Source organism: Seriola lalandi, unplaced genomic scaffold (assembly GCF_002814215.2).
Source record: "Seriola lalandi dorsalis isolate HSWRI2012SDOR001 ecotype SW California unplaced genomic scaffold, Sedor1 jcf7180002054307, whole genome shotgun sequence".
Taxonomy (NCBI): domain Eukaryota; kingdom Metazoa; phylum Chordata; class Actinopteri; order Carangiformes; family Carangidae; genus Seriola; species Seriola lalandi.
In genome coordinates, this window is record NW_019524860.1 from 124,987 (window position 1) to 140,176 (window position 15,190).

At 43.2% G+C, this 15,190-nt stretch overlaps 1 protein-coding gene across 12 annotated transcripts in view; it reads left to right on the forward strand.

Annotated features, from left to right (window-relative positions):
- The window catches only part of rapgef2b (Rap guanine nucleotide exchange factor 2b), a 103,156-nt gene that overhangs the window by 62,010 nt on the left and 25,956 nt on the right, over nt 1-15,190 (forward strand). For 9 of the 12 annotated variants that reach the window (XM_087174047.1, XM_087174048.1, XM_023406420.2 and 6 more), the window contains one exon: nt 13,696-13,827. The exons of 1 other annotated variant lie outside the window; for it this stretch is intronic. In XM_087174047.1, coding sequence (XP_087030173.1) covers nt 13,696-13,827 — 132 coding nt within the window. Of the gene's footprint in view, nt 1-5,407; nt 5,751-13,695; nt 13,828-15,190 lie in introns of those variants that run through there. 2 more of the 12 variants (XM_087174054.1, XM_023406423.2) reach the window with 2 other exon arrangements.

Below are 15,190 nucleotides of genomic sequence, written 5' to 3' on the forward strand. Positions count from 1 at the left end.
GCATGTTAATGCTGAGGAAGATAACGATGAGAACCTGATAAAAGATTGCGATCACGGTTTGGTGGTTTGGTGTGGTTTAGTTTACTGATGTATTGACCATTAGCATATCTGAGTAAAAATGGAGAATCCAACTAGCTTGAGGTAAAATATTCAGACATAAAGCTACACAACAGTAGTGCCTTTTAGAAGGTATAGCCAGAGCTGTTTGAGACATGCTAGCTACATGACTAAACGCATGGCGGTCTGTTTATATCTATAGATACAGCCCACATGACCTCCATGACTCCATAACCTGTGTTTTAATTTAGGATTTTCCTGACGAGGAGTTGAATTGACAGTTTCAGTATCAGTTCCTTTAGCTTATCTCATGCAATGATTGCCTTCACCTCTTTCTTCATTTCTTTCTTGTATGTAACGGAGAGAAACGGGAACACTGGGCAAGAAACAGGAAGGTGACACTTGCTTCCTGCGGCCAACTGACTCACTGAGACCTTCACCGTACAGTTAAAGGCTTCCAGTTCGTAAACCTCCACAGTTAGTCTATAACCTGATCCGGAAACCTTTAATTAATCATCGACTTTTCACTCACTCTTTATTTTTTCTAAAAGCATCTCCCTTCATTCCACATTTTGATTTATGCACCCTGGAGCAGGTGCACAGGGTATGACAGATGTTTTGGCCCCGTGCACCTACAACCATAATCTTTTAAACGCGCGTGTGTTTCTGCCAAATTATTTTCAGAGCGGCGTGCAGGTAACAGCTTGATAAATGAAATAATCCCTGGGGCCGCAGCAGCTATGAAAATGTAGTCTCTTTATTAGATCATCTTTCTCGTTCTAACAATGCTATTTAGAGGTGTTGTAATGGGACCGACATCAAGGATTAATGCACCGAGCTGGCAGTCGGCAGCGCTGCGCTTCCTCTACATGTGGCTTCCTGTTGGCTTACATACAAATCCAGTGAAGGATGTCAGACACAGATCAATAAATGAGAGTATGTTGTGTGTGTGTATGTGTGTGTGTGTGTGTGTTTCTGAGTGTTCATGTGTCTTGTTGAAGTTTTCTTGAGCAAGATGCTGGGGAAAAAAAAAAAACCCAAAACAAAACAACCTGCTCACTCACTGCAAATCAGATAAGATTGGGAGCTGAAGTCTCGGTGTTCAGTGATGCAAGATGTAGTTTTATGTTGAAGATTCAGGCTGGTTGATTGTGTATGTGCTGCTGGATATTCTGTCTCCTCTTCACATCCTCGTCATCTCGGTTAGAAAATCTTCCTCTACGCACCACAGACTTGTCAGTGTTGATTTAAAGGAGAAGGCAATGCTCTGTATTTTCTTTATTATTGTCCTTGACTTGATGCTACTAATGAGGTTTGTCCTGTGTGGCGTAGACGTCCGCTGTGGTCCAAACCTTGGGCAAAAACACATACATGAGCCTCGGTGTTGCACTGGGTGACACGTTCCTTTGTTGTAATAAACATGGACACTGTAGTTTGTTTCCCACACACCGTCATACTGATATAAATACTCACCAGTAGCAAAAGTGTCTTAATCCGCAGCTGAAAATAGTCCTTAACAAATGAATAATTTACTCCTGTTTGAGTAACGTTTTCTTAAAAATTTTTTAAAAGTTTTTAAAGACTTGAATCTTCAGGGGCTGAAGTGCCACAAGCAGAGAAAACACATCTGAAGGTATTCAGACTGATTTGTTGACAGTAAAAAAAAAAAAAGAAATAAAAATTAGAGTAAAACCAGCCTTATACTATACAGAACACCTCTCCTGTCAGGACATGTCATTTTCAAATCACTTACACGACTCAGTCACACAAAACTGCTCGGGGGGAAAAAGTTACGTTTTAGTTGGAGAGCTGTATTTCACTCCACGTGTGCTCTCTTCCTGTCAGGCTAGTGCGAATACGAGGGTCATTAAAGTCCCAATACACAGACTGTCAGGTGAGGAACTGAAACACCGACTCTCAGATTGATTGGTTCATGCTTCTACTTGATATCTGAGCATCTGATGAATTAAGTGAATGCTTTACGATGCTGAATTACTTTTTTTTTTTATTGCAGATGTGTTATGAGTGTAATGCAGAAACAAATGCTCATGTCGCTCTGTAAGACACACTGACTCACGTCTCTGTTGAAAGGTTTGAAATGTGAGTCTCTTCTGCTGTTTGGGTTGGGTTGAATTAATGCGTTGAAGAAGGTGGATGATTTAAAGATGTTGCCATGTAATGATTTCTTTGTCTGTTATCACTCTTGAAACACTTGCCTGTGTGTGTGTCTGTATGAGTGTGTGTGTGTGTGTGTGTGTGTGTGTGTGTGTGTGTGTGTGTGTGTGTGTGTGTGTGTGTGTGTAATGAGGTTTTTATGGCTCTAATGCTGCGCATCAACAAGCAAAAAAACATCACATGACCCACCCTGTAAATTGCAGGCATGCCAGGTTCACAGACTGTTTACAAATGGCCAGATGAGACCCCCCCCCCCCCCCCCTCCACCTCATGCATTTAGCACACACTGCAATTGAGCATGAGTGCATTAATGTTATTCTCAAGTGGCGTTTCTCACATCACTGTCGCAGTCGTCTAAGATCGATGCCCCCCCGCCTCTTTCCCTTTACATTCAGCTTGTGATTAGTCAGTAAAAAAAAAAAAATGGCTTGTTTGTTCCTCGAAAGCTTTAAACGAGGGGGGTTGGGCAGGAGGAAGATCTGATATTCCCCAGACGCGACCCCGTTGCCTCGGTGATGTAATGATGCCCCGGCCCTCTCTGCCACATCACCCTGCCCCCCCGGCGATTGCTGGAGACGTTAATGACCGAGCTGCACAGCAAAGCACCTGAGCTTTTTTGTTGTTTTGATACATTACATCATGGCTCGGGGCAGGAGAGGTGATGTCATACCGGGTCTCCAGCTTCCCTCCCCCACCGCCGCCTCCCACTCACCTCCCCATTGCTTTGACTGGAGCAGCTCCAAAACCAGCTAGTAGTACGCTGCTTTCTAGGCATTGTCTGAGCCGGAGCAGTCAGGCTCTTTATGCACCATAACAAAAAGCTCCGGCCTCAGCTGTCTGCACACACAGAAAATTAATGTGTCGGATGTTTTATTGGTTTTATTGGATTAGCTGCTGCTGTTTTTTTAAGATGTGCATTAATCGTGGTCGGAAACTACTTTTTATATTCGAGACTCTGTGTCTGTCAGTGTGTGAACAATTTCTGCACAATTTCAATCTGATCATCAAGTGTGACGCTCAGAAATCGTCATGATCCTTGTTCATAAATGAAAATAATGTCCAACTGCAACCAAGGGTTATGATTATTACTTATTAATGTGTCAGATATTTTAAATATTGAACAAGATATTCAAAGAAATGCTAATACACAAAAAATAAACCACTGAGTGACATTTTTGCTCAATAGACCAATTAAACTGTTAATCACTCGTCAAAATAATAAACATTTTCTGCCAATACTCACATCGATAAACTGTCCGGTAGCTTTTGATGCTAAAATGATGTTTAATGTTCATATTTTTGTGTTGAGCTTTACACAGTTATATTGCACTAACATCAAAATGACAAGGAAAATAACTGTAATACAGAAAATGACTGACACTGTCAAAGATGGAGGACGGTGGTTTGACAGTGAAATGACATATAAGAGAAATAAAAAATAAATGTTGTGTCTACTTTTTGAAGGCGAGACACTTCTGTTTGATGTGCTGCTTTGTCTCTGACAGCTGCAGTTGGAAATATTAAGTCCTTATGTTTGTGTTTTGGTTGCGAGCTGAGCTGCTGGTTGTTCTGTGATGTAGATGTGAACTGCATTAAGTCTTGATTGTCACCCTGCCTGTGTCTCTGTCTGTCAGGAGACCTTCATATGTGGGACCTTTAACATCCAGAGTCCCTGATTACACACCAACACACACACACACACATATCACACACACATTTTCCCTCCTGCTCTCACAAAGCGAGAGACGTGTGGTGCTGTTGTTTATGTGTCACGTGAGGCCGTGTGAGTGACGCTGCTGCTGCACATTGTAGTGGAGCTGAGTGAAGGTGAAGTGGGAGAGTCTCTGTCTCTTTTTACAAACACACTCGCCTCCTCCTCCATTTCGCCATGTCTCGCTGCTTCCGTCGCCACAGCAACTGAGGGCCCCGGAGGGTGTGTTAAAAAGGGGGTGGGGGGGGTGGAGGGTGTGTGTGTGTGTGGGGGGGTGTGGATCGAGTTGGGTGCGGGGTAGCTCGTGCTCACCCAGTTGCCATGGCTATTCCAGCTGAGTGACGGCGACGGAGTGACATCATCCGCTGCCAGTCTCCCGTGTTTCGCCGCTGTTGGCCCGCTCTGAACACTCTCTCCCTCCTCTGCCTCCTTCTCCATCTTTTTACTCCTCTACTCTAAAAAATGATGCTACTCCTTCTCTCCTCCTCTCTTCCCTTTTTTACTCACCCTCTCAAGAGGAAGTGCCTCTGTCTCCGTCTCTTGTCTCCCCGCCCAGGAAATGGCTTTCCTTCATGCGGTTACCATGCCAACCGGCTCCAGCCGCTGTCTTGTGCCGAAGTGAGCGTGATAATGGCATTACTCGCACTGTGCTCCTCTCCTCCCTCCATCTCTCCATCCATCCATCTATCCATCTCTCTACCCTGTAATTCTTTCTCTTTCTCTTTTTTTTTATCCTCCCACCCGCTCGTCTGCAGCCCCCGCTCTGCGTGTCGTCTCATTTCATCTCTCCATCTCCATCTCCCTTCCTCACTTTCAGTTTCTCAAACCGCCCTTCTCCTCTTTCCACCTCTCCATCCCGCGCTGGGGGCGTTGTAAGCCCTCCAGAGGAGCCACAGCCATCGTGGCCGCTCTTACAGCATCACTGTCAGGCAGGGAGGAGGTCCTTACCACCACCACCACCACCACCCCCCTCTCACCCTCCTCCATATCCCCCTCCACCACCGCCACCACCCCCTCCTCCCCTCCTCCACCCCTGACACACATACACACATCCCCCTGCTCCCGTTACAAACAAACCGCTGGCTTTAACGTACAGTAGCTCGGTGGAGGCTGCGGGCGTCTCGGTCTTCAAATAATCTAATGGTGCATAAAGGCGTTTGTGTGCGCGCGTGTTTTCGTGTGTGTGGCTTTACTTTCGGGAGAGGGAGGGGAGAGATAGATAGAGAGGGAAGGCGGAGGGAGCAAACGTGAGTGAAAGTGTTGTCAGCCATTTTTCTCATCATCTTTTTTTTCCCCCCCTGTTTTCTGCTTTATTATCGACGCGCCGCGGCTCCTCCGGCTGGAGATGTGATTGTCAAGTGCGCGGAGAGAAGACGCTGCTTTTTTCTTTGCTTGGATAAAAAGATCTTTTTTTTTTCTTTTTAAATCTCTCTCTCTCTCTTCCTCCGCCTTCCTCCTCCTTCCTTCCTCCTCCTCCTTCCTTCCTCCTCCGCCGTGGTTTTGAGATATTTCAGTGGGAAGCAGCGGGGAGGCTGGTGTTGGTTTGGAGAGTCTAATCAGGCCAAGGAGCAGCGGATACTCCCAAAACTGACAAGCCGCCGCCTCCTGCCAGAGACACGGTGCAGCCGAGGGAAGGGAAGGGAGGGCAGAGGAGAGGGCAGGTGGCTTGGATGAAGATGGGGGTCTATGCTGTGGCATAGAGCAGCTCCGGGATGTTAGATTTTAGCCCGGCGAACATTTCTTCATTATGAAACCATTAGCAGCATCAGACAGCAATGGAGTCCCGAGCCAGCAAGATAAAACCCCGGTAAGTATCCTGTCGACGTGCAGTGTTTTCTCCCCATCGTTCAGTTTTTTTTTTTCTCCCCCTCCCTCATTTATGACCCACTAGATATGATTACCGGCCGTATGTAATGGATGTGCATCGGATTTCTATCGAGCCTGTGCAGGATGAATGAACGCGGGGCAGAGCAAGGACGAGACAGAAACCCGAACATGTTGATCAGAGGCTGATTATTGCCCTGTCGAGCCTCCGATGTGTGTCAGTGTGTTGTACTAGAAACGGCCGCCATGTGCTTGCTGTCACTCACGCGCGCAGACACACGCACACATCAGGCCCAGCAGGCTACCTTTTAATAACATACGTCGGTAGGTAATTAAAATATAACATGCAGCGCCAGGTCAACAAGACACACTATCGATCTTGTATAGATAGGCTGTAAGAGTGATTATTTTTCCTTTAGGTTAAAGACACACACATGTATGGTGCAGATGTGTGTGTGTGTGTGTGTGTGTTTAATGACCGACGTCTCTGCCCACATAATGTTTTACAGCGCAGCGAGGTGACAATATTTGATTATAGGTCCATAAGACGTGCCCGGGAAATGAACCAGGTGCCATTTGCACTGGAGAGAGAAAAAAAGCACACAGCAGCTGAAAGCAATAGATCAGGGTGGTTTGATGGGAGGTGATGTCATGTGTTCAGAGATGAAGCTGCCCTAAATTCAGTTATCCCACCTTTAGCCTCTATGAGCTGTTATAGCTTCGCAGTAAATTATGCAGGGTGAGTGATTCTAGATGAAATCGAGTCTTTATAAGATTATTGTTGATATTTTTTAGTATCTAGTCCGTTTTTTGTTTGTTTGTTTGTTTGTTTCATGACGATAGCACGAGTTTGACCCACCGGTTAATTTACAGCCGCGCGCTAGTGGCGCTGTCCGTGGTGCTAGAAGCAGCCGGCGGCTCCAGCAGACACTCGGAGGCCCGAGCTGATCTGCACTTGAACGGTAAACGGATTGATCGGCTGTCAGCGCCGCTGGCATCACTCACACACCGGGACCACACCACACACACACACACACACACACACACACACACACACACAGCAGGCAGGGTTGTAAATCACACTGATGGACGGTTCTTGGATCGCAGAGCACAGATGCTGAACGAAAAATCACCTTAATATTCCTATAATAGTCACAGATGTGTCATTGTTGATGATATATTTCATCCACTTTACACACAGTTTGTGCAGCTTCCCTCATTGAGGCCTTACAGGATACTAATCATACTGCAGATGTGAGCACCCTCCATTTCTACTACCTCTTAATCTACATATTTAAACATCTTTTATCAACATTTTTTTGTTTTCCTTTTTCCTAAAATGGATACTTAGGAGTGCAGTGCTATTTGTTTATCTGCCATATGTAGCTGAAGGGAAATCTCCATAAGTGAAGCTAGTAATGCTGTACATGTCTTACAGCCTGTTTACGTCTTATGTAAAGTAGTCGCCTTGTTTTTCAAAAGTGCTATACAAACAAACATGCGTTGCCTTGTGTTGCCTAAACTAAATCTTTTAATGGCTCGAGGGCTTTAACATGAATTCATAGTGCGCTGTGCCGCTAATTTGTATGTTGATGCTGACTGTAGCTTTTTATAGTGTGTAATATTTTAAGGCACTCTTTGGCTGGTTAGACCTCTGTAATCTATAGACACGAAGATGTGCTGTGTCATTTGAGTAATCCCCTTATGGAAACAGATCTTTCAACATCGATTTGGCCGGTTTTCCAGGAATCTCTCAAAAGCACAGAACCACGTGGGTGGTAGCCACTCCGCACACTTAAAATATCCTGAAAATATTTATTGTGTGGTTATTATAGTTACTTTTAACAGGGAAAGGCAAGTAGCACATCGTTCTAACTGGAGGATCGTTATTGGCAGCGTAGAGTCGTTTCTGCAGCGAAGTCCAACATACATGCACATCAAGTTGAGACAACTCAGCAAGTTAACACATTAGTCAGCATTGTACATGGTATTTGAGGGGGTTTTTTTTTTTATTTTGGCAGATTTATTTTTGATTTAGTTTCATTTTTGTCCCAGTCTTGGTAAAAGTCTTTAGATTATATATGTTCAGATTCTCTCTATCTTTTTCTCCTGTCCCCTTCATTTCTTTTTTTTTTTTTGTGTTGTTGTTGTTGTTTTCTTATGTTTTTAGCATTTAAATTGAGGCTTGTGTAAATATTAATTTATCCCAGCAGGCAGCCCACCATGGGTAGCGTCAATAACAGCCACCATATCCTATTACAGTAATGACATCACCACAGTAGGCTCATGACCATTGGCTGCAATGTGTATAATGCCCAGACTGCTGCTCCTTTCTCTCTTTTATCTGCAATTTCCATTCATACAGCTGCATTTTTATCTTCGCTGCAACAAGGCACATGTTGACTTACACAGTCACAGTGCAACTCATATTGATTTATCAGCTGTTTATGGACCTTGATGGCTTCATCTCTTGGCGATAGCTCGGCCATGAATGTCGTCGCCTTATCTTTGAACATTTTATGGAATTGATGTCTATATGTGGACGACCTGTGCCCGAATGTTTCAGCCTTGCTGGGTTTGGATAATAAATCAGATGGAGATTGCTGTCAGCGACTTGACGCTCAGAGCCTCCTGTGTGCAGCTTTTGTAAACTGCATTTTTCTTTACCTGATATGTAAATAAAATATATAAATGTCATCACCCATATGATCTGAACAAGAAGAAGAAGATTTATTGATTTGTTGCATTTCCAACATCTGGAACAACTGTGACGGTAGTAGCAGTACAGTGGACTGCGTTCCTCATTATAGGTAATCATGTCCCTCTGTTTAACTGCTGGCCTGTGTGGTGCTGACTGGTGGAGCTGTAACCAGGGAGAGGAAAGCCCAGAGAGCATATCAGGCCCATTTAATCGGACACCCCGCTGAAAGGGTTTTAATCTCTTGATCCGTGAAGCTCAGGAAAGCGAGAAGCTGCCACCGTGGTCAGGGGAAACTCTGGGATGTGTCTGTTGTCTCCTCAACAAGCAGACAAAGTTAAAAACCTCGTGTGAGATGGTTAAAGGAGAAGTGTAGCTGCAGGAAGTTTAAAGCTGCTTGAATTCAGAGAGGAAAAGAAAATCTTTTGTTGTGTTTCGCTAAATGATTTAAACCTATTAAACTAGCAATTTAAATGTAACTGCTTTCATATAAGGTGGGAGTCTTTGCTTTGCACACCATGCAGGGTTTGCATTTCTGAGCTTGGCCACCCACAGCATCGGACATCGAGTGCAGTAGCACAGATTCACCCACAGCATATAAAGGCGGTAAAGAGATTGAGAGCCAGCCAGCGCTTCCACCCAGGGCTTCCACCCAGCAATCTAGGTCATTAGGTCTACAGTGTAATTTAAGGAGCGCCACATCTGCTCACATGTAGGCAGAACTGAGTGTTGTGGCTCAGGCATTAGAGCGATGCTTAATCCTCCTGTGACAGCTGATTGTACGTATTTTCGGCTGGCGGTTCCGCAGAGCTCGCTTCATTTGTTTGCGAGAGAACACTGAACTTGGAGCACAGGAGCACAGAGAGACCCGTATCAGGTAGGAGAATGATCGTAATGTGGTGCTGCGGGTCGATGTCGAGCGTACTGGAGACAGATTTAAACAATAGCGTGTTATTTCAGACTCAGACGCAGATCGATTGGGGTTAATAATGCACAGTGCCTGTATTTTACGCGTCGTCGTGCCACTGATTGGAAAAGCTTAATGAGTGCGTGTCCTTATCATTGTGCCGGCATCCATCTTGGCCCAATATCTTGCATGCCATCGGGCCGAAGAGGTCAATGGAGCACATGCCTATGGACTGAATGGACCCTGGCTTATTGACCAACAGACTGATGACCTAAATGAGCGGAGAGAAAGGATTAAGTGTTTATTATCCTCTCCCCTTTATCCCTTGTTCCTGCCCTCCCTTTATCTCTCCCTCTCTCCGGGGGGAGGGGCTTGTATGTGGGGGGTTTGTTTGGAGGAGGTGGGACCTTTTCTGGCTGGTTGTGGAAACCAGTGGGGATATTATTATTGACATGTAGACCACTCCAGCGCCTGGCTGGAAGGCCGTATCGATAAACTCCACATGACTGGTCCTGTACCCTCAATAATGAGAATATTCAATTCATCTCCTCCCTGGTGCAGCCCCACTCATTCAGTGTGCAACCACAATGTTAAGAATATGTAAACAATTAGGGATTTACTTGATGCTGAAGTTTAGCTTGAGTCCTGTGTAGCGGTGATGCTTTTAGCACAGTATTTCTTTTTTTTAGTTGACTTTATCTGACAATAGCTTTTGTAAATGCAACGTATAATTATGCACAAGAACCAGATGCATTGTATTTAGTGTTTCTAGTGTAATGCTAATTAACAACAGAGGCTTTAAATGTATATTCTTAAAGGGGAAGGATGTAAAATTCTACATTTTTGTTGTTATTATTATTATTATTATTATTATTATTGTTCCTTCCTTTCTTAGTTTCTGTGGCACTCGACCTCGAGGCCGTTCTTTCCTGTTGAAGGAGTAAATCTTTGAAAATGGGTAGAGAATATATACTTATAATGATTTCCTCATAATGATGGGGTTTGTTAACAAATGTTACTCAAAGTAAATAACTTTACAATACTGGTTCATCAGGTCAGATCATTGTTGGTTTTGCTTTTTCTTTTTTTGTGAGATTTGTCGACCAAAAGAAAATCTAGACTATCACCACAATTATTCCTTTTATTATGATTTAGATTCCCTCGTTGTTGTTGGCTGCCAACTGTGTTTTTGTGTGTGATCCGTCATTGCAGAACGAATTTCCTTCAGTGTAACAGTGAAGTTGAGCCTCAAAGCCACAGCGCTGCGACGGCGACGGTCTGAAAATAAATATATAAATGCTCAAAGTGGCGGCTCCAACATACATGTAGCCGTTGCACACTGGACCGTCGTCAGCTTCGGTCGCATCAAAAGAAAACGTGATGAGTCTTTATCACTGCCGTTACAAACAAAGACTTTCATCACACTAACACAATATTGTCCAGCCAGTAATAATAACATGGAAGTCAGCTGGAGGCGGTCAGAGTGAAGTCGACCAGACGAGGGGATGGGAAAAAAAAGTAGCCTGGGGGGTGGGTGGGAGTGGTGGTGACTGGCTGGCCCCTCTGGTCGACCATTTTGGTTAGTGCAGCCAGCCAGATAATTAAACGTGATGGCCATCTTTGACACAGTGTAATCACATCACACCTCAGTGCCACAGGAGCTGCACTGTCTGGCTCTCGGTCTTTAGTCGCCGGCACAATAAAAACGCATCTCGTTCTCTAATTTTTCCTCCTCACAATCAGCTCAGAAATGTCTTCAAGTAACTTGCAACACCTGCTAAATCAATTCAGCCTCAGCTCCTTCAAGGCCTTCAGTTTTACTGTGGAATCGTGATGAGTGAGAAGTCTTTCAGTCTAAACCACTTTCCAGTTTTCCACATTCACAACTCTGGCAGCGAAACACGTTCCCTCGCATCTCCAAAACTCTTTAATTAAGCCATAACGCAGAGGAGTTCCTCAGAGGCCGCGGCGACGGACATTTTCCTAGAGTACGTTGGAGAGCAGATGATGGCTCCAACCCATTTACTTGCAAATGTGAACCTCCCACAATGTATTTTCTATCCAATCTATTCCATTTGTCGTCCAAGTTAGACTCCGCACGTCTCCGCTGTTGAGACCGATTTCCAAAACTATCCGAGGCTGTGCAGTTTTTTTTTTTTTTACAGCCCGACACAGACACCCAGTCTGCTGTAGTTCAGAGAGCGTCGTAACGTTTACAGGGCGGATGAGAAGAGCTAAAAGCCCGAGCAGTGACTGTTATAACAATCTGCCCGTTGTCACAGCCTCACCAGGATTTACTGGAGAAAAGTTTTTCTTCCTCTGAAAAGGCTCAGTCGAAAGTTTTTACTATCCGGAGGAAGATTTAAATCACCACACATAAATTAAATTCCAAATCTTGTTTATCGTCTACATCTGAAATTATACAGCATGTTAAAAATAAAAAAAATAAAATAAAAACTGTAAACTCCCTCTCAAGATGTTTAGATTTGGCTCTCATATGAACAGTGTGATGGATGAAACAACCTAGTTAAATCAGCCACATTTGACTTTTAGGTGTAAAAATGTAATATTGATGATCTGCCACAGCCAGAAGTGGAGCTGAAAGTGGTTCAGAGCGGTCTCCCTGCTGAGGATCAAATATATATTGGTAAATAAAAAATTTAAGCCATAAAATATTCACATCTATAGACCCCATGAACCAGTTCATGCAGTTTGATTAAATTCATAATTCACCCTTCTGGTATTCTAGTCAGATATGATGAATTTCGCTTTAAAACACTATATATTGTACACATTTGGAATTATGTATAAATTATCATTTGAAATAAAAACGTTGACTTTGATATTTGCTTGACATTTACAGATGGTAAATTATCCAAATGTAAATATGTGTGAAGTAAAGAAGTTTGAAAGTGAGATTTACTGTCATTATAGGTATCATTTTTTATCCTATCACGTTTTTAAACTACAGATATCTTTGTTTAAAACATAAATGTTGGTTATTTTAATGATTATTTCAATCATTAATAAATCATTAATTGAATGATAGCTGTGTATTCAAAATATTCATAATATATATAATCAATTGATAATAATACACAACAGAAAAAAGGTTTTTAAAAACTTACATTTTTAGCAGATTGAACAAATGTTTATTATTTTTCCTTTAAAAAGTGACTCAAACTAATAGATTATGAAATTAGTTGGCAACTATTTTGCTGTTGTTTGACTAATCGTGTATAAATAGATCAAGAACAGCATGTTCTTCAAAAAACTGTGCAGAAATACAAACTACATACATGTTATAGTTTCATTCGGCTCCCTCCTAAAATCTTTAGTAGGGCGTTTCTGATGTATTTTACATTACAGGGTCATCTCCATAGAGAAGTGGGTTGGCTCATTTGAAATATGGCTAATTACAGTGAAACTTTATACAGTGTGAGTTACTCAGAGGGGTTTCCCCCATTACCGCCTGGCGTTCATTTAGATTATCCGAGTTGCACGCTTTAATGAGGGTATTTCCTTGATGTATGCAGCTCTCGTTTGTTTGTTTGCTCGGTTCATGAAAGCAGTTCCAGTGCGTTTAACGGCTGAAAGCAGAAACCTACTAGTGTGTAAGAGAAAGAAAATAAATGTGTCGCTAAAGTTCATGCGTTTTTGTCAATTAAATTTTTACTTTTTTATTTATTTTTTGATCATTTAACTTCCCGTTTTGACACTTGCAAGTTAATGTCCTGATACGTGGTTTTAACTGTTTTTCAGTCCCATATTGTTGATGAATGTTTTTGACAGATTCCACGAAGTCGGATGATTTAATTAAGGACTTCTGTTTTCCTTTTCCTTTTGCTTTGGTACTGAATTACGTGTAAAGTTGAGCTCGAGCAGCGGGGCTAATTAAGGGTTTTTTTTTCCGTTCTGTTAACGTTGGGTAATCACACCAGTTGGAATAAAGACAAAGATAAATCCCTTTTGTTCAACCATTTTGTTAATTCTTTTTAGGCTGCTTTCCAATTAAGACTTGAGGAGCCATATTTTTATGGTTGGTGTATAGATCAAGTGCCAAACAGCTGTTGACTGACTGCTCAATTACTTAATTAAAGGACACTATTGCTGTGTGTCGACTTTAAAATATGAAATAGGGAAGAAATGCAGTAATATCCGAGCAGAGATGTCTCTAAGTGTGTTTCCAAACGCCTGGCAGTCAGCATGAGTGTTAGTGTGAGTGACCAGTGGTGGCTGCCGAGCTGGCTGATACTGACTATCTGTGTGTATGTTGTGTGTGTGTGTGTGTGTGTGTGTGTGTTTGTGTGTGTGTATGTGCAGCTCCCCGCAGACTTCAGCAGACTTCACCTGGCCGACGGCTTGCACCCACAGGTGACCCACGTCTCCTCCAGCCACTCAGGATGTAGTATCACCAGCGACTCTGGAAGCAGCAGCCTGTCAGACATTTACCAGGTAAGGCCTCCCCACCCTGGTGCTGGATCCCCAGCCTGGACTCCCCTGGATAGCTGAGTAGGTGCAGAAGTCAGTAGATGAAGTCATGTGAGATTAAACACCTCCAAGTGTCCAATTTTATCTATTTACATCTTTAAACATAAAAAATAGGCTTATTTACTTTCTCGCTATAAGTTAAAAGAGAGGATTCATACCGCTAACATCTGGAGGGCAAATATGAAGCTAGCACTAGCAGCTAGTTAGCTTAGCGGAAAGACTGGAACCACAACACATTGTTTTTACACAAATAAAACAAATGAGATATAATATGTTTATTAGAGAGCTTTATAAGAACACTTTTTGTTACCTTCAGACAGAGTCAGGCTAACTGTTTCCCCTTGTTTCCAGTCTGCATGCTAAGCTAAGCTAACAGCCAGTTAGCTGGCTGTAGCTGGCTTGGAAGTGGTATCAATCTTCTAAATGTAAATCTCTAAACAGAGAATCTACAGACGTTTAAATTGATGTTTGGCTTGTTTCAGTACAACACTAATCCCGGACAGGGTTGTAACCAAATGGGGAACACATAGTGAGAGAAAAAAACTTAACTTTTGGCTAATTGAATTTAGCATGACGTGTATAACCTGTGTATAGTGTAAAAGGAACTGTTAACCGATGTTTCTGACCCGATCTGTGCCGATAAATGAAGTAAGAGGGTTGAACCAAAGCTCCTGTTATTCCTACGTGGTGAAACTCTCCTTGGTGAAATGACAAATGAACCTCTGGGAGCACGAGTTTTTCTCATTAAGAAAGATAACACATTTCAGGAAAGAATGTAAACGCTTGGCAGCCAGATAGGCCATAAAACACTAATAGGACACTGTCACCGCTCGGCGGATGATTAGCAGACGGGCTGGTGGCTGCGAGCAGGTGGTCCAGCCGACATCCTGACTCCAGCTGTGTCTCTCCTCACCGCAAAGCAGAGGTACAGAACTCGCAGGGAGCTGTGACGTACGAATATCGTGTGATAAGAAGCTTTTATAAGCAATTTCCTGACAAGCAATTTCATGGTTTTTGAAAAGAGAAGAGGAAGAAAAAAAAGAAAAAGACAGAAGTCCAGTAACCGTACCCCCCCCCCCCCCCCCCCCAGTGGTAAATATAACATCATTCAGCTCAACAGAAAACACACACACAAATTCTCGTGACTATGGACGTGCCCCAAACGCTGCAACTAATCCTCTTAACACGGCGCACTCACCCCATTGGCTCCCACTACTGTCACCTGCTGTGTGCCTATTTCTGTGTGTGTGTGTGTGTGTGTGTGTGTGTGTGTGTGTTTGTAAGTGTGCTTGTGACTGTGCTCAGGGGCATCAGTCACAATCACTTT